This window comes from Ascidiella aspersa, chromosome 2 (genome assembly GCF_963924565.1).
Source record: "Ascidiella aspersa chromosome 2, kaAscAspe10.2, whole genome shotgun sequence".
Classification (NCBI taxonomy): Eukaryota; Metazoa; Chordata; class Ascidiacea; order Phlebobranchia; family Ascidiidae; genus Ascidiella; species Ascidiella aspersa.
The window spans coordinates 8628338-8647389 of NC_139448.1; the positions used below are offsets into that span (position 1 = coordinate 8628338).

The 19052-nt window shown below is 36.0% G+C and overlaps 1 protein-coding gene across 1 annotated transcript; it reads left to right on the forward strand.

Moving 5' to 3' along the window:
- The first annotated feature begins 8608 nt into the window (after positions 1-8608).
- On the forward strand, positions 8609-19052 carry LOC146163432 (uncharacterized). The gene is made up of 10 exons (XM_083380494.1): positions 8609-8793; positions 10547-10671; positions 11601-11717; positions 12565-12690; positions 13706-13883; positions 15587-15689; positions 16398-16522; positions 17097-17198; positions 18088-18187; positions 18918-19052. Exons 1-10 carry the CDS (start codon positions 8609-8611, stop codon positions 19050-19052), a joined length of 1296 nt encoding a protein of 431 aa, XP_083236620.1.

Consider the following 19052-nt stretch of genomic DNA (forward strand, 5'->3'; position numbering starts at 1 on the left):
TTCGCTGATATAAAAGCGTAGCGAACGAAAACAGTTCCAGAGGTGACTTTTGACATACTTTCTTATATAGTTCTCCCAACGGAGGGGTTTGTTAGCATCAACTTTACAGTTTACCTGCTTTTAAACCGATCGTTTCGAGTAATCATATATCAGCGTGTTGAGTCTATAGTTGTGTACCAAATATATCGCCAATGTTAGATTTCCGCAGATATAAAGGAAGTGGTTTGCTTCAATAGAGAACAGAACTCGTTACCGAGGGATCCGCTTTAACCATTTTACAGGAATGAAAGTAGGTAATTCTTTTATCCTTACCGGAACGCATGAAATTTTCAAGAATGACGCATAAAAACAAGTATCGTAAGAAATCTAAAATTATCTTTCGTTGTCGTGCACAAAATGCAACCGAAATTATAGTTTAAACACATTTTATGTTTGCGGCGAGATGGCCTGGTAAACAAGAAACATGAATTTCAAACAAACTTCTTACTTTTTTGTTGAATTTCTTCTCGCTTGTTCATGCAGCACGGCTAGGCTTACAAAGGAAGACACGGGTAACGTGTTAAACGATTTTAGGGCTTCTAAAGAAAAAAACGTTCGCTGTCGACTTCCAAAAGCTCAATGGAGACAAAATTTGGATTTATGTTGCTTCTTTCTTTGGGATCTTGCATCGTCGCTGATCTCCAAGTCGGTATGAAATGTAGCGTCGGCATTTCTGTTTTATTAAATATGCTTCATACGCTCGAATTCGTCTAACTCTTAATGTTCTCAAGTCATGCAGGAAAAATAAAACAAGATGAAAGCCAATATATATATTTTTTTAATTTATTTACAGCTATTTGTAAATAAATAAAGGTAAAATAAGCCTGCTTTTTTGAACTGTATAGTACTTCACTGAATACTGTATATGTTTGATTACTTAATTACATTTCAATAATATCAGGCATGGTTTACAACATCTTTGTAGAAGTGGAGTTACATCCACACATTTTAACGCGTTTCAGTAAAAATAATTTTTGTTTAACTACAGAGGGCTTTGTCTTTTTCGTAGTAAAATACATAGCACACTCTTCTCAGCCATTTTATAAACGTAAAGTGGGTAACATGTTGATATTAAACGGTTTCCAATAAACTAAGGCTAAATCAGTGAAGTTTTGAATTCCAAAACTCAACTTTATTTAACAAATCGTTCTTCAAGTGCCGACAAATGCACGCTGACTAGAATCCTTTAAATTGATTCTAACATTTCATTGATTTCTAGCTTTCAATTCCTTAAATTGCGGTAGAACAGTTTACTTTTAACGTTTCACAAAGATGTTACTAAATTTATTATGTCAGGTGTTTGGCTGGCTAAGTAAATCGACCTCCCTTTGATATATTCAGACGATTTTAGAAACATTACTGCATGCCTGGAAGTTGGCATTCTGGATTCTTAAACAATTAACTTTTAGGCTTTTAAATGATCTCAACAAGTTTGGTATGCCAAGTGAATGGACGTTCCTTTGTTATACGTAGACGACATTCAAAAAAATTCCGGATGCTTTAAATTTGACATTTGTAGCCTAATTGATTGACCCTGTTTCATACCAGACGAACTTTTAACCGGAGGAAAATGCGGCTCCTTCTCAAGGATTCCTGGTGGAGTGATAAAATCGCATGGGGAATTCGACTTGAACTTGATAACGATTAAGAACGATTTCACATGCCTCTTCACGATCCAAGCCTTCAAGTTTCGTCAGAAGATTCGCTTGTTTTTTACGTAAGTGTTTAATGTTGCGGAAATCTCCTGTGTTTCAATTTTTGGTATGGAAAAGTTGTCACTGAGACCGTTTGGTAATTCGACTTTTGATTTATTCTTGCTTTATGACGTGAAAAGTTGGAACTATAGGTCTAATTATTCGTGACCCCTGCATTTCTTTGGGTAAACTATAAAGGAACCTTATTGGAAAAGATTCAATGTAAAATCGTATTAAGGGAAACGGGGATACGCGTTGATTACCATGCGTTGATCAATTATTATTAATACCATCGTCAGCATTTTGTTTTAAATGTGGATTGTAACAGTAAAACGATATTTTCCATTTGCAGCATAATGGTTAAAACATGAATTTCCTGTAATGTTTAAAAAGGAATAAAGAGTTATTCGAAACGTTCAACATGATGCCTACTTCTCTAAGGCTTTGATATTCTTATTAATATTTCAACTAATTATTTTATTTAAATTCATATGACAAGTAAATTACTTTTAGTTCATTTGTTCACGTAGCGAGTTCTCCTTGACGGGCAACAATTGTTCTTCAACCCACTTGAAGATATACGACGGAAAAACAACATCGGCGCCCCTAATTAAAAAAATTTGTCCAGGTATGGTAACTTGTTATTCGGCAGAAGTTTGCTTTAGTTTCAACACGTTTAGCTACCTCCAGTTGTAAACGTTCACTATGTTTTTAAATCTACATTCCAAGGTAAAACTCGCAGCGTTAAATTACAAATCATGGCTGCAATTTCAATTTCAATGTGCCCTATACTGTCGTCCCTATACTCATATAAATACTAAAGCTCGTTTAGGTTTTGTGCTTTCGGAAAGCGGTTCGCCTTACGTTCCTATTTTGTTTTATAAACAGGCGAAAGAGTAGAAAATGAGTTCACCTCTTCAAAGTTTTGGATGACTTTGGAACTGAAAATGACGATGTACAACGATGAGGCACCTCAGGTGACATTTTTCGGTTACTACGCAAGCTACGATGTGGGTAAGTGGGACATAAAGAGCTTGTCGTAATAGCAAATAACAGATCAGCCAGTTTGGAAGTCAGACTGCATTGATTACAAAACTTGTTGGAATAACTATTTGTTCACAATCTAACTAAACCTAATGCTACTTGGCGATCATACTGAAAGTCAATTAGGCATCTATATACCTATAAAATATAGATGAACATATTTAATTGTATAAGACGTAATAAGAATATCAAAGCCCATACAAAAGTAGGTATCCTTTTAAACGTTTTGAATAACTATTTATTCATTTTCAAGATCGTACCTACTTCTGTATGGGCTTTGATGACTACAACGTCCAACCATTATGCTCCACAATTGTATAAGGTTATAGTAATAAGTTTTGTGTTATTAGCCTGGCGATTTAAACTGGTACAACTGGTACAATTGAATTTAATTTATCAGTTGACGATTTTAAAAGATGTTGCACGGGCCCTGTGCAATTGCCCCCAGTTCAATCAATAAGCACTGTATTATACTACAACTGAGTGATTCACAGCAATTATTAAAACATACTGCTTAAAAGAAATAAAGTAGCGCACTGGTCGTAAACTTAGTGTTAGATTTTCGCTGTGTTCTTTCGTCAAACAAAACATAATGCTACAATCTTAGCGAATCCAGGCTTTATAATACAATTAAGTTGCTTGAAGGCATTTTATCCAATGTTGTGTACAGCTGTATAACAGTACGAAATTGTTCAAACAGTTAAGCAGCCAATTATGAACTTTGGAGCACGATGTTTGGAGGTGGTAGTAAGACGTAGTAAGAATATCAAAACCCTTGCAGAAGTAGGTATTATGTTGAACGTTTCGAATATCCTTTTATGGAAAAGAGATTTTCAAAACGTTCAAATGATACCTTAATTCTGTATGGGCTTTGATATTCTTACTATATCATGAACTATTTTAAAGCCAATTCAATCGGGGCTTGTGCATAAAAAACAACAACAAAGTACAAAGGACCAAGTTGGTCCAGATTTAACCAATTTGTTCCCGGCTTGCAGCGCGGCCTGGCATCCAGTCGTGCATCGAACCCAAGCGTGAGACGATGTGTGCCAACGGACGGTGCATCTCCAAAGAGTTGCTGTGCGACGGATTCGATTCGTGCGGTGACGGAAGCGACGAGTTGCGCTGTTCCGGGCAAATTTATGGAGAGGACTTGGTGCCGGTCGGCGAGCCTGGTCAGTTACACTGTAAAATTAAGGATTAAGTCGTGGGCAGGGGACCAAGGGGGTCAATTAGGCCATGCCCGCCCCCTCACAAAGGAACAAAAATAGGTGCGTTTTAATCGTTGGTCAAAAAATAAGCAGCTTCAAAATGGCTAGATTACAGCAGTTAAACAAATATGTGAGCGTATCTTTAATTAGGTGCATTTTGTTTTAAGTTACACTATATGGGTGCTATAATTTCTAGCAATATGCTATTATGCTTGTGTTCCTATAAGGCTTCACGTATTCTTAAATAAAAACTTAAACTCAATATGCGCATATTTTTGCTATTGAAATGGGTTTGAGCGGAATATTTGTGCACGAGTTTGTTTGACAACGGCTGGTGTTTCGTTAGAATATGTGTTTAATGGCATAACGTTATGGCGTAGCCTAACTTGGCGTCTTTCTTAAAATCTGCATGTCCCCCACAAACTTATAGATTCACCCCTTATCGTATGCTTCTGTATGAAAAAAGGGAAGCAAGATGTCTAGAAATCCGAAACAAGGCTGCTCGAAATCGATTGCGATTGAGCGAATCTTACACAAAAAATATAATTTCGGGGCATGAATTCGTAATAAAAGAACAGTTTTTTCCCGGAACGCCATTTTTTATTCTGTCTTAGTAACACTTAAATAACTTCATATGACCACTATTTTTCAAATGATACAGATTTATACTTCTTTTGAAATATGTTAAAGTTCCCATACTGTATTCCGAACTAAAGAAGTTTATCCCAGTATAAACTGAAGGACTGGGTTTTAGTGTGAAATTACTGCACTGTGTATAGAAGCGCAAATCACTCTGTCAAGCTATAAATTGTTCACATTTTCGTAGCGACACACGCCAAGGCTGATATGCTATATAGAGAAAAACTGTAAAGGAAAGTAATATTAAAAAAAGAATCAACGTCAAGATAAATCATAAAGGCAATTTAATTTGATTTAAGGATATGACTTTTTTGTTGGACGCTTTAAAAATAAAAAAAAACGTGACTAGGGTCTATAAGTCCAGCAATATATACCTTTCGTACACTATAGAACAAAACTTGTTACTGTTCACTTCACAGTTAAATCCTGTGGCGATATTCAACTGCAGAGGTGGCAGACATACTTCAAAGATTGGATAGAAGAGTATCTGCGTTGGAAAAGCAACAGAATTTGTTAAATATCTCCTGTGTAGCGTTGTGTTTGGAGTAGAGAAATTTAACAACGATTAAACGTAGAATTCTGTAGCATAGAGATTCCAGTGGTAGTTTCCGTAATGCGTTTGTTAGGTTCTAATAATTCATAATGACTACTTTAAACACATAAACACATAGAAATGACTAGAATAAAGCCGGAGGAGGTTCAACTGTAGCACAGTAAAGGGATGGAAAAACTAAAACTTTGTGTATGAATCATATGCAAAACAATCAAAATTCAAATAAAAGTTACAAAAGCGTAAACAGAAGAAACTTTGTCTTATTGTTAGTGTACCAAATACACAACTCATTTATTAATGTTTTGTGCACATAAAATTTAATCAAACACTTTTCTTAACTGGTACAATATTTTGGACAAAAAGCATCACGATTCGATCCGATACCAAATGACGTCATTACTATTCCCAAGCAAGCAAAATAAATAAAATTAAAACGTTTCAGATTATTGAGCCAAAAATTGCATAACAGTTAAACAAGTTTAGCCACATCCAATTGTTAGCGTATAAAAATGCATTTGAAAATAGAAATCACTGCGATTGATGGTAAATTGTGGTAAACTAACCATCTTATTTTGGTATCGGATCGGCAACGATACCACCCTAGTATCGAACAAGTATTGATATTGCCACTTGATTCGGCATCGGATATCGGCTCCAATTCGATATTATCGGAAATCTCAAGATAGACAATCGAATCTTTGGCAAGCCCGAAAAAATTGTGATAACTATACACGTTAATAATAGCGGGCAAACTCTAATAACTATTATATTCGGCAGTTCTGTTTTGCAATTCCTGCAAAATAGATTTAAACGGCCGCTATTTTGAAATTAAAATTGAACAACTTTGCACAAAATTAACACCATATCCAATCAATCAGAGAGTCGAACAAATGCTGATTTTTTGAGTACAATAAATGTTTTGTACAGTACACGATATTTTCACTTCGTTCTCAATCGAGTCTATTTTGTCTACACACTGAACAGTCATATAAGCGCTCATGTTCTTTTTTTGCGTACTTTTAGGCAGAGTTGTAAGGTTTGTATTTCTCGAAAAAAAATGTAATTTATTATACTAGTTTCTGAAGTCAACGCAAAGCAATTGCATACAAAAATTAAAGATGTTTCGTCTTAAAAATTAAAATTGCCAAAACTTTTGTGCAATCTTCTCCGTCGGATAATGTTGCCTTTTTACCTAATGACAGTTTGATGGTGTTTCCGAAAACCTAAATTGGTAGTCTCCAGTATAATGGTGAGCAAAGGGTTAAAGTTTAATCTTTGCTAACTCAAAAAATGATCGACAGTTTAGGTTTTTTGAAAGTTTTTCATTCGCATACTTTTAGCAGGATTGCTGATTATGTATAAACGTTTGTTTACGGAAAGCGATGCTATAATACAGCGACCGTAAAAAGTTGGCCGTGGCCAAAGTGTAGGCCTATCAGCTATTTTAGTAGGGCGCGAGCACGGTGTACCGATAAAATATTTACCTTCATAATTCCTCAGGCGATGATCATCAATTTCTGTTTGTTTATTTTAATAATGTAGTTCCAAAAAAGTTTTGGATTTCTTCTTTACGCAAATTTCAATGTGCATTTGTGTGTTTTTATAGCTTTTTTGAAATAATCTCAGTGTGGCTAACGAAGGATTTGTTTTGCACTTAGGACCAACTATTAATGTGGTTTCTATGCTTCTACAAAATGGTTTGTTTGACAAACATTGTTATTATCATATCGGCTAAACCCACTTATTGAATTGTAAATCGGAGATTCTTGAATAGCATTAGCAGCTTTTCAGATTATGTATACGCAACAGTTTTAAATTAGTTCGTTTATGATAAAAACATTTCGTTGTGTGATAATCTATACATGCTTTTGGTCCAAAACCCTATACTTATTACCTGTCGAGAACCATATAAATTTTTATCCCAATTCATTGATCAAAAGAGTGTTTGGCATTTTATAGCACATCGAAATACAACACCTTTCAAAGCGCACTTTTAAATTGCTATTTATATTAAGGTTTAGCAATCAACGGGACTATAGGTATTTAAACTTGCAAAACCCGAAATTACGGAGAAGTCAATTGACATGTGTTATGAATTTGTTCGTAAATTCGTAAAATGTATAGCTAAAACTTGCGAAGAATCGTCAGGGCAACATAGAAGAAAAGCTGCTTAATACTTTTGCTACTCTACCTTCAGCCTTAACCTCTTGGTCCAAAAATGGCCTGGCGTGATGGCCTTACTTTTTGTAATTGAAGTTACTGAAAATTCGTTAGACGATGTGAATTTTAACACATGTGCTTTATTTGCAATAGCGCGTCAGCGGTTTTAAAATAGCCCCGGTTTTGAGATAGCGATTGGCACATTAAATATTTGCCCCGCCTACAAATACGAAGAACACGGAGAACTGTTGCTTCTAAGCATCATACTGCGTGGCATGTTTCCCATATATTTAGGTGTGTTGCTCTGCGAAAAGTTGTGTCACAAGTTTAAATGACATTGTAGACAATAAACTAAATATTGTAGTTTCAGACATTGGTCTTGAAGATCGAACTTGTTGTTTGTTTTTTTTTCGTGGAAAAGCTTGTGGCATTAAAGCGTTGGCCTACAATGCCTCCTTTTCATGTAGCCTGCGGCACGCTATTAAAAGAAAAAGTTAGTATGAATTAAGAGTGATAGCTCATTGACCGAATTTTTAACATGTTGCAGAATATACTTAGCTTTAACATTATTAAAATAAGTTAATTACCAAAAAAATCAAAATACGTGTATATTGGTAGCCCGCAAATGACTTGCTGTTATTTTGTTTGTTAGCTTAACCATTAGTTAACCGACTTCTACCATTGATAAAAGCATGGTGCTGCAATTGGGAATCAGTTTTTAGAAAGCGTATTAAAAACTCTAAAAGCGATCTAATCGAAACATGCGAGTGTGGATTAGGCTTTCAAACCATTAGTTGACATTTTTTGTTTAACTCCATGTGTTAACCTATACTTCCCCAAACAAAATGGATTTGTTTTTTAAATCATTCGTTCGTGTTTTTCGTTTAACTTTATACGCTAACCAACAACAAAAAAGTATTGTAGGGCAGCTCGTCGGAACAGGATTGAGGACAGAAATCAATAGACGGATTAGGCTTTTAAATTAAGCGTTCTTGTTTTTTTTAAATTAAGCGTTTTTGTTTTTTTGTTTAACCTTAAACGTTAACCAATAACCAAAAATGCGGCAGCTGTCTGTTATTTTTTGTTCCCCTTTTCTTTTTTGTGTTTTATCGATTTTATTTTCACTTGGATTTTTACACTAATGGTGGCACGAGGTATTGCCTAAACGTTTGTAAACAACGCAATTTATCTAACTTTATGGATTTACTATTTTTATTGAGGTTATCGAAACAGTTTTAAGGTCATAAAAGGCAAGAAATCGCCTCGCAATGAAGTTTCTCCTGTTTCTGCTTCCCGTGGTTCTTGGGGCGAGCATGGACGTAGTGCCGACCCATCTGTACGAAAAACCAACCGAAGTCATGCCGGCATTCTGCAGTCTCATCCCCAATACGTTGTATGGACACGCGAATCCGCCTACCTACGATCTCGTCTACAGCTCGTTCACCCCCAATCCGTAAGCAAGATTACGTGTAACTATCTGCATAAGATACTACTGTATACCAGAGTTGGAAAAACTGCCTTTTTTATAGAAACCCACATTAAGCTATGTAGCATTATTGTGTGAAACAAAACGTATTGTGTAAAATAAGAAAGGCAAAAGTATTGTGTAAATAAGAAGAACTATAAGAAGTACTTGTTTTCACGTCGCGGCCCGTTCAACAAACTTTTAAATGTTTTGACCTTTTCACATTTAGACCACCTATTTTGGAAAAACTATAGCAATGCTTTGTGGTAAAGGAATTAGAGAGTAAAAATCATGGTAAATTACACAATGCAAACATAGTTGCTTGTACGAACAGGAATCACCTTGTTTTTTTCCAAACCAAATTTTAATATCTCAGTCACAAAGGCGCGGCCCACCTAAAAGAATGTTTCGTCGCCTGATTTATAAAGCACTGCATTTGGGTGTTAAAAACTTTCTTTCTAAATTTAATGTGACGAGTTTAAAATATGTGTTATCCTTTTCTACCTCCGACCACGTACTTTAGCCATATGTACATATTTCTGCAAATTGTATTGGACGAAGTGACACGCAAAATGTATTGGACGAAGTGACACAGGATCGGCAAATTAAATATTAACGGATGCATTTCACAGTTGTGCGAGCATTGCGTTAGAAAATGTGCCAAACGATATATGTGGGTCTGCAGTTTTTAGACCTCAATCTTGATGTGAAACTTTATTCGTTTAAAAATTGCACAGAAAAAAAAAAAAATTTGGAAAAAAAGATCCGTGCGCCGTTTTGCACCCAATTTTCTTACCTAAAAGACAACTCTTTTAAACATGACACGTTAAAAATGTCAGCACAACCATCTATTCTAAAGTTACTTCGTTGCCTCGGGGTTTCCTGTTGTTCTGTATACTATAGATAACTTTTTTAGGTTAGCAAGTGTTCAACAAAAAAATACATCTTCCAAGATTAAATATTAAATACCAATATAAGAACCTAACAATTTGTACAGTAAGTACCAATAATGTCAAGGTCATTTCAAAGCAATATTTGTGCATAAACCTTACGTTGTACACTTGTACTAAATTGTGACGGGGTCACATTAAATTGTCAAGCGGGCCGCAGGTTACCAACACCTGATTTAGAAACCTGTAGGGCCGTTATTATATCGAGAACCAAAAGGGGTGTGCGAGGTGAAAAGGTTTAAGAACTATATTCCAGTGTTGTAAACAAGTCATTTTAAAATGATTAAGTCCAAGTTATTTGTACAATAGTTTAAGTCCAAGTCAAGTCTTTTGCTAAAATAGCAAGTCAAGTCCCAGTTCAAATCATTAGATGGCCAGGTCAAGTCCCAGTCAAGTCATTTTGAGAGCAAGCCAACTTCAAAGCATGTCATTAAAAAAATAAATTAAACGTTCAAATTGGCAAACTTGTTTGATTATGAACTTGACTAAAAATCGCAAAAACGCAATATACAGCTAGCAAATTGTTTTACGTGCAAAAATGAAGATGAATAAACCAATTTCATTAAAAAGATTTTAATGACAACACTTAATTTAAACCCAAGATATTTAAAACAATGAATTAAGTCCAAGTCAAGTCACTTGTCCGAAATACTTAAGTCAAGTCAAGTCATTTGAAAATAGCGACTTAGGTGCACAGTCATTGACTTAAGTCACTAGGCCTAACAACACTGAACTACACTGTTCTTCCCAGTGTATTTCCATTTGCTTATAACGCGCCGCTTGCATTGCAGGCGCAAGACCGACCCCGTAATGAGAGTAGAGCACGTGACAAGCAAATTTCGAGATTTGGAAAAAATGGATGACATGAGCGCCACCGACGTACTGGTTTGGCCGAACGAGGTTGAGCATGTTCCAGGTATACAAGCAATGAAGAAGCTTTCAGTGTGCCCTCATAATAATATTCTTGCTGAACACTTTTTAGGTTTCTTGCCTCTTTCTTACTGGATTTCACAAAGGTGACAACTGTTTGTGTAGGCCGGGCAGGTTTATTAGGCTGTACTCGATTTAAAAAAGCGTTATTACGAAGGGTTTAAATAACACTAAGAAAACAATTAAAAATAGTATGTTTTTTTTAGATTTTTGAGTGACTCGAAAGTCGATGTTTTTTAGGTCTCTAACGTTACTACGGAGTTAGTTAAAAGCAACCCAAATCCGACTCCCAAACCCGACTCATGTCAAAAAATAAAGTACGACTCGGCAGTCCGGATCTGGCCAAATTTGCCGATTCCGTAGAATCCCGAGCCCGACTTTGACTCTGCAGTATAGTCTGTATTCTACCCATTTGTGTAACTAAAATAGGGTGGATATACCGCAATAAACTTCTAGGGACATATTACTCATGTTTCTATGTCATATTTCTCATCCACTCACAATACGTGTCTGGAACATACTGCACTACATACTATTCCCGCTTTATAAATTACAGTTTGCGGCTCATCAGTTTCGAAATGTGATACGGCGCACGTGTACGTCGGACTCGGGACTCTTTCCTTGACTGTGATGTCACAATCGTAGTTTTGCAGATCTCAATCATACCGAAATTAAATTCAACCTTTTAACAAAAACATGTTTACTCGTATAACATTTCAAATAGCGATTACAGTAGCCTACAACAAGTTACATCCGGTCCGAACACAAATCTAGGGTTGCCGAGGGCATAGTTACATTTCAGCGGCTGCTACATTATTCGTTTGCAGTCATAAAACAAAGCACAGACATATAAGTTGTTTAACAAACTTTTTTTAATTTTGATCGATTTCTTTAGCGTTTTATTACTTTCGCCAGACGGCATCTTTAGCCTGCCAATGGTCTGGTCTGCTGCCACTGGATTCTTTCTAACCGGCAAAGACGACGGCGCAATCGAGTTGATGGACATGACCAACCTCATTGGCGGACAAACAAGTGAGCATTGATAGTTCTATAGCTGTTGCGCCAAAAATATTGAATCTCTATCTCACGGCAAATTGTCGGATGCCTGAGAGCTACACTTAGGTGTCTTACAGTTGTGTTTAATATGGGGCGATATAGGCAAACTCATATACATAAGGTATAAAAAAAAAGAGCGTATTATAAATCGGCCATCAGCAACTAAATTCGGGCGTAAACATAGACGTTTTTTTTTATTGAAAAGTGTCAACAGCAAACGATAAGATTAGAAATAAACAGGCAACAAGTAAAGCACAGAAGTGAAGAAGAAAGTTAAATGAGTAAAAATAAGGTAAAAACTAAATACAAACGGTCCGGAACGGCTATCTGCTAAATTATTATGGCTCTGATGAATTTCCTTTGATATCACATATTAAATAGCACCCTGACCAGCAATGATTCATTCGAAATTAAGAGACGGATGATGCCGTGATTGGCGAAATATATTTCTCTTTTATAAACTAGAACCTATAGTGACTGATTTTGACTGAGACAAGAAAGTCTATACTGTTTTGCTACCATTCGAAGTCATTGGCGTCACCAACGTGCATTAGGACGAGGAGATATATATTCTTTTTCAAATATTCGGTTTGCACCCTGACCTGTTGCGTTTATATTTCAGCTAATCTGGTATTTGAACTGTAAATTGTAGTGCAGGAAAGACAGCTTTTGTGAAACTAATAAGACCAAAGTAACCTTAATAGTACGATTTGCAATGCCTTTATGAAACAGTCCGCCCAACGTTTTTCTCCATATTTCAATTGTTGATCGTAATTTTTTTCAACATTTGTGACGGACTGATTTAGCTTATTTTTCCTTATAGCTCCTGTCAAGTTAACTCGGAACAATGAAGGTGAACCTCTCTGGTATTACCATAGGATCGTTTGGAAAGATATGAACGGCGACAACCATAAAGACATTATTACGGAGAGGGCTACCGGCGGAGGGCGTAAGTTTACAACTGTCGTCTTTCTTTTCTTAGTTTTTTAATGCTAAAAAAACAAAAAACTTTTTTCTACTGAAGCGCAGTGTTGAATTAACTTAGGTCAATGACCTAGGTTAAGTGCACTTCAATTACTGTTTTTTGATTTGACTTAAGTCTGAACTAATGACGTGACTTGGATTTAAGTATTTAGGTAGAAATTATTCGGCGCTCTTTCACTATTGTACGTGAAAAGTTATGCAAAAAAAAAAATAATAATACCGCATACCACAACGCATATTGTTTGGGTTAGGGTGCGGGTTAGCGTTTGGGTGAGGGTGGGTAAAGTAATATTATGTTTATTATTAATAATAACTTGACCCACCCTCAACCAAACGCTAACCCTAACCCAAACAATATGCGTTGTGGTAAGCGGCATTTAAAGAAATTTTTGTTTTTAATAATTTTTACGTATAATAGTGAAAGAGCGCCCATTATTCTTAAGTGTTTTAATTGAAAACAATATTCGTAAAAATGGGTATTTACAAGAATAGTAAAACCTCAATAATTGCCTTGTATTGTGTGTCTTTTCGATGTTGCTTTGCGAAATATTACCGACAATAGAATAATTCTATTAGATTAAATTAACACTTATTTTTGAAATCAACGACCTAACTTTTCATGGGACTTGACTTTAAGTTGTTTTACAAAGGACTTGAAAGTGACTTCAAGTTGTTTTACAAAGGACTTGAAAGTGACTTTAAGTTATTTTGACAAGACTTGTCCAAAACATTGCTGGAGGGTTCGCACTTTGGCAGAAAAACTCCACGAATTTGGTCAACTAAAAAGCTCTACTTTCAGTTATAATCAAATTTTAAAAAGCTAAAATAGGCTAATGTCCGAGAAACGTTTTAAGAAAAAGAAAAGCATATATTGGACATTGGTCCAGTATCGAGTGTACGTTGTCTCACAAGCCGCGACCGACTTACAAGAGCGTTTTCGACACAATAAAAAAAATCACAAGCTGCCCTTGAACTCACAGCCTCAGCGGATAACGCCCAGCTTGTTTGGCTCGAGAATCCTGGCCATGGCATGCCGACGCCAGACTGGCCAATCCATGTCTTGCTAGAAGGCGATGAGGATGTACACTTCCGCGTTCACGAACTTCCCCACCCGGTTCATGGCACGGTCACAGCAATTATCAGCAGCTGCTTTTACAGGTTTTTGTTATGTGTGTGCAAAGCATGGTTGGAAGAGAAATTTATGAATCACAGTAGGGATGGAAGGCTGTCCAATACTTTCCATTTTATTCCTATAGCGTTACCAGATATTATGGGACAAGAAATGATGGTGATCTGATCCGCTGCCAAATTAGGTCTCTTTATTTTTAAATAGCCAAAAATAAAATTAAAACGTGCAAGCATTTTTTATGAGGGTTGTTAAATAAAAATTGCCTTAGCGCTGTAGAATTGGGTTACCTTAACTTTTAAATATACAGTTTTTATCAAAATTACCTTTGCAAATGTAAAATGCCGTAAATTGGGTAAAATGCTTAATCTACTATAGGTATTGCATCGGCACAAATACCATGCATAGTGTCAGACGTTTTACCGTAGTACAGCGTGGCATCGGATATTGGTTTGTATATCGAATAATTATCGGGCATTCCTGACCAAAAGTAATACAGCAATATACTTACTATACAGATGTTATAGATATAAAAATAACCGCTTTTCCGTGTACAAATATAACAAATAACATAAATGTGCATTTCTTATATAGTGTGATCATTTGCAAAAAGCCGTTGGATAGACCAGTTAGCAGGGCTTCTTAAACTGCGGCTAATATCCCCCAAAATAATTAGTGTGAATTATTGAAACAATAACATGACATGCCTGTTTTGAACGCGTAGCAGTAGACCTACCTACAGTACATGGTAGCCTATTAGCTGTACCTGATTGTTAAAATTAAAAATGTTGATTGAATGCAAATACTTAATTTTAGTTCATTCTATTGTTGTTTGTTCTTTAACTGATTGCAGATCGTAATGATAGACTTTATAAAAAAGTAATTAAAATCAAGAATAAAAAGTTTAAGTATAGGAAAAAGTTTTAAAACTGAGCTAAACGAATATGTTTAACGCAGCCTCCAGCGTTGTTGATATAGCTTCTTGGATTTTGGACAGAAACATGTTACACTAGCAGCTTAATATCTCACCAGATTGTTGCTGGCCAAATAGATACATTAAAAATGGTGCGTAACAGTCAATCACACACAACATTGATGCTAATCCATGGTAGAGGCATGATCCAAATAGACCATATAACTAAGCTCAAATACCTCTTTTGGGCATATTGCGGATGCAAATAGCCGATAAGGAAGTAATTGTTAGTTGTCGTGATTGCAGCGATTTACTGTATAAAAAATTAGGTATTTTTTTACAATTGGCTGAATACCAAATTAGGTAATTTAGGGGCACTTGCATGCCATTTTTTATTAGGTCGCGTGCCACATTTGGCACGCATGCCGCTTGTTTCACAGCACTATCAGAATAAAATTTCAAGCGGCCCTGACCGCTTTCCCAACTTTGTGTTTTCCTTTTTATTACACATAGTAGTAAATTTTCGGCACGCGAATCTCCATAAGGCCATATGCTTCAACAGAACTCTGTAATCAAAGTTGGGCAAACTTAGCTAATTAAGTTTTGCATAATATGTTTTGTCCTTTAAATGAGAACAAAAACAAATGCCCTACTCAATTTACTAGTTTTCTAACCTATAACTAGATGTTAAAAAGTATTATATGGTTCTCATGGCAATACCACCAAGAATATTTGGCTTTAATACCTCCCTTAGCTACAAAAAGGTTCCCGACCCCTGCTTTGTACTATAGGTTTATCTTGTTTAAACTTTAACTCTTTCAGCAACAAATTGACTGTTGTATGGAGCGAAACAAACGACTGGGAGGATCTCAAGTCCATAAATCGACTGGTTGTTGACACATACGGGTGGTATTTCGATGTGGAGGTAAGTATGGTGTGGGTCTCGAGTTTAGTTTGGTTGAACTATATTGTTTATTCGATAGAAGGGCGTTCTAATTGACGCTTTCTTTTAGACTCTAATCTCAAGGTTGGGTGACTAACCTCGCGAGAACATCTATACATTTTTAAATTGCTTTTGAGACCACTCGTGTTTCATGCGGAGTTAACCAGATGTCGTTTTTATATTCAACAGCTTTGCTGTATAAAGGACAGTTTAAGTACATTGTTAAAAAACTAAGCTTTATGCGTTTCATACATTTTTTCGTCGTTTGATAACAACACAACAATGCCAAAATCGTGACATCGTGATTTGGCAACATAAACCACCTGATGTAGCACCATAAGGGGGGAAATGTGCCTAATTTAAGCCAAAAGATCAGTCAGTCTTATTTTTGCTGGAGATTTACATCGCACAAAACTTACGGATAAGTGTGTAATAAAAAAACGAGTTGTTAACAAAAAAGTACATTGATGTGAAGTATATGCTTATTATGGATTTTTTTGTTTTTTCTAAATCTTTGTTTCGCTTTGCGTCCCTTTGCAACAACTAAAGGCAAAGGATAAAACCGTCTAAACCTCTTGCCACTTATAGAAACTGACGATGCCAGCATAAACATAATATTTCCTTTAAAGTGTCTGATCCTGGTTTCACCCGGGTTTGCAAATTTTGAGTCGTATTGTTTACACATTCCAGGTTGTCGATTTAAACATGGACGGCGAACTAGACATTCTTGCCACTACGTGGAGTCAAAATGGACAACCCGGAGCCACCCTTGCTTACGAGATTCCAGTTGACTGGCAGCACGAACTTTGGCCAAGGTAACATGAGGGTTACTGGTTCGAATCCCACCGAAGGTGTTAAGTCGAATTTAAGTACGGCTTTACTTTCGCCAAAGCAAAACAAAAAAGTTACAAAGTATTCCCTTTGTGAAGTACAGAAACTCTGTTTCGTTGATCTTGAATTGTTTGCTGAATGTTCATGTTAAAAATCGGCCCAACAAGCTTCCCCCTTATTTGTGTTCTCTTTTTATACTTTAAGGTAGTTATTTACAACGCGAAATACTACAGTGCTTTATGAAAGATCGTCAGGTATTCTGAGAGAAATGCATTACTTTTAATGTTTTAAGGAACACTATAAAAAAGTCGAAAGTAACTGGTTTAACACAATGGACTTTCGTAGTTTCATAGCTTTAGTAACTTTTTCAACCTATTTGAACCCCAAAGAAGAGAATGCGAATAAATTGCCGAAACGTTCGCTTATTAACAACCACAACTACCAGAGTAGTTGTTTTTGATTATTAATGTTATTATAATGACTGGTATAGCAACAGTGTTTGAACGACGTTGAGTCCTGTCAATCATGCGTCAGCTGACAACTCTTTGTTTTCTTTAGGCACATTTTGCAGGACGGTTATAAATCGTTCTTGCTCGCCGGTACTGGATCCCCGGGCGCCGCGGAGGCCTTCTGGCCAGAAACGTCGCGCGAACATACTGAGTAAGTATATCCCCAAAAGTTGGTGCTAATTTACTTCAGAGTTGGAACAATTGTAATTGATGTAATTAATTACTGCTTTTAATGTAATGGTAATTGTAATGTAATTGAGGCATTTTTATTCTGTGTAATTCTAATTCTAATTCTAATTGTAATTTTCTAAAAATTTGGCTCAATACATTGATATTGAGAAAATTGAAGTTTTAATAGCGAAAACTGTAACTGATGTAATTAATTACAGTTTTAGTGTAAACGTGATGTAATTAAAACATTAAAGTTACTAATTGTAGTTGCAATGTAATTGAAACATTAAAAGGAGTAATTGTAATTGAAGTGAATTAATGTAATTGATCCAACTCTGATTTACATCCTGGAGCCGGTCCACTCAAACATTATTTTTGTCACGTTTATATTACTGAAAATTCAACATGCTATTGAGAGGAAGGCCTTTTTCTGTTCGGGGCCTTATAGGTGAAACTTCAGTTTTCAGTTTCTGTTAATTAAGTTTTGAATTAGTTTGACATGTGTAGCATTCAGCAATTATCAGGATAAACTATTCTTGGTTTAAAATCATTGCAGCGCCTCTTTATATTTACCGTACTTTCATCGCCATAAGAGAGGATGATTTCAAAAGAAGTAAATTTCGCCCCCCCCCTCCCCCCAAAAACAAAGTACACATGGATCTTTTTAAGAATTTATCATATCTTTTTGGATAATTATGCTCCTATTCAGCAAAAGTAACTGCATAAAAGACACAAAAACTAAGCGAATCATTGGGGCAATGATTTTCCACCGTTGTTCGCCGCAACACCAGTGTTTTCAAATTTTTGCCTTATACAATGTCCGAGGCTTCTTTTAGAACCACAACTTAACAAAGTGCGTTATCTCGCAGCAAACCGTACATCATGGTGTCAGGGGATGACGATGGAAACGTTTACGTGTTGCATCCAAACAGCGAAGAACCTACGAACTGGGAATACACCCAGACCATGGTAAATGTCCAGCTTAACTTGTTGATCTGTATTTACGAAATAAACTAACTTATTTTTTGTACCAGCCCAACTGGAGTTATTTGCATGATTTAAAAGTTTTTAAATCAAATTTAAAAATGTTGAAATTATCAAACCCATTCAATTCCGAGCACTACTTCTCAAGGTAAACACAAAAACCCAACATAAACAGGTAAACTGTTTTACGCGCTCAAAGTTAATATAAACCAATAAACTTCTCAAACATTTGTTTAATATTTGTAATTTAGCGCTGAATACTTAAAAAACGGCGACGTACCTACATTTTAAGCAAAGTCACTGACTTAAGAAAGCAGTTATTTTGGGTTATTTTACACTCAATTTACACGCAGGCTACACCTAAGCCCTGGAAAAATTCGGCTCTAAATTATTTTAAGGGTAAATGTAATTTTAAATATAGCCTACATTGTAATACACTATATGACACTTAGTTACATTTATTACATGTCTTCATATTACGTGTTTGTTATTTTGCAGTAAATAATTTCAATTTGCATGTATGTATTTTTATTAAGCTACTTTTGCAGCTTGGTTTACAAAATTAGGCCCTTCTCTAGTAAACAGCTTTTTGCTTACAGTATCTTGAGTCCGTCCTTGGCCTGCTTCCTTAATCCGTCCCTGGCCCTCCTTTATGCACCCACGCACGTGTATTGAACTTTACTGCGGTGAATACGATTTCCTTGTCTATACGCAGATCTATGATGGTACAGGCACCATCGGCAAAGTCGGAGTGAAGGACGTGGACAACGACGGCTTCTCCGATGTATTTATCCCAGCCTACGCCGCGTCCAAGCTCATTGTCATGACCTACAACACTGACCCTAAATAG

Excerpts from the sequence above, each read along its gene's own strand:
- LOC146163432 (XM_083380494.1), top strand. The coding sequence starts at position 8,609 with ATGAAGTTTCTCCTGTTTCTGCTTCCCGTGGTTCTTGGGGCGAGCATG. Across the intron at positions 13,884-15,586 it reads ATCAGCAGCTGCTTTTACAG|CAACAAATTGACTGTTGTAT; the intron begins GTTTTTGTTATG and ends TAACTCTTTCAG. Across the intron at positions 16,523-17,096 it reads CAGCACGAACTTTGGCCAAG|GCACATTTTGCAGGACGGTT; the intron begins GTAACATGAGGG and ends TGTTTTCTTTAG.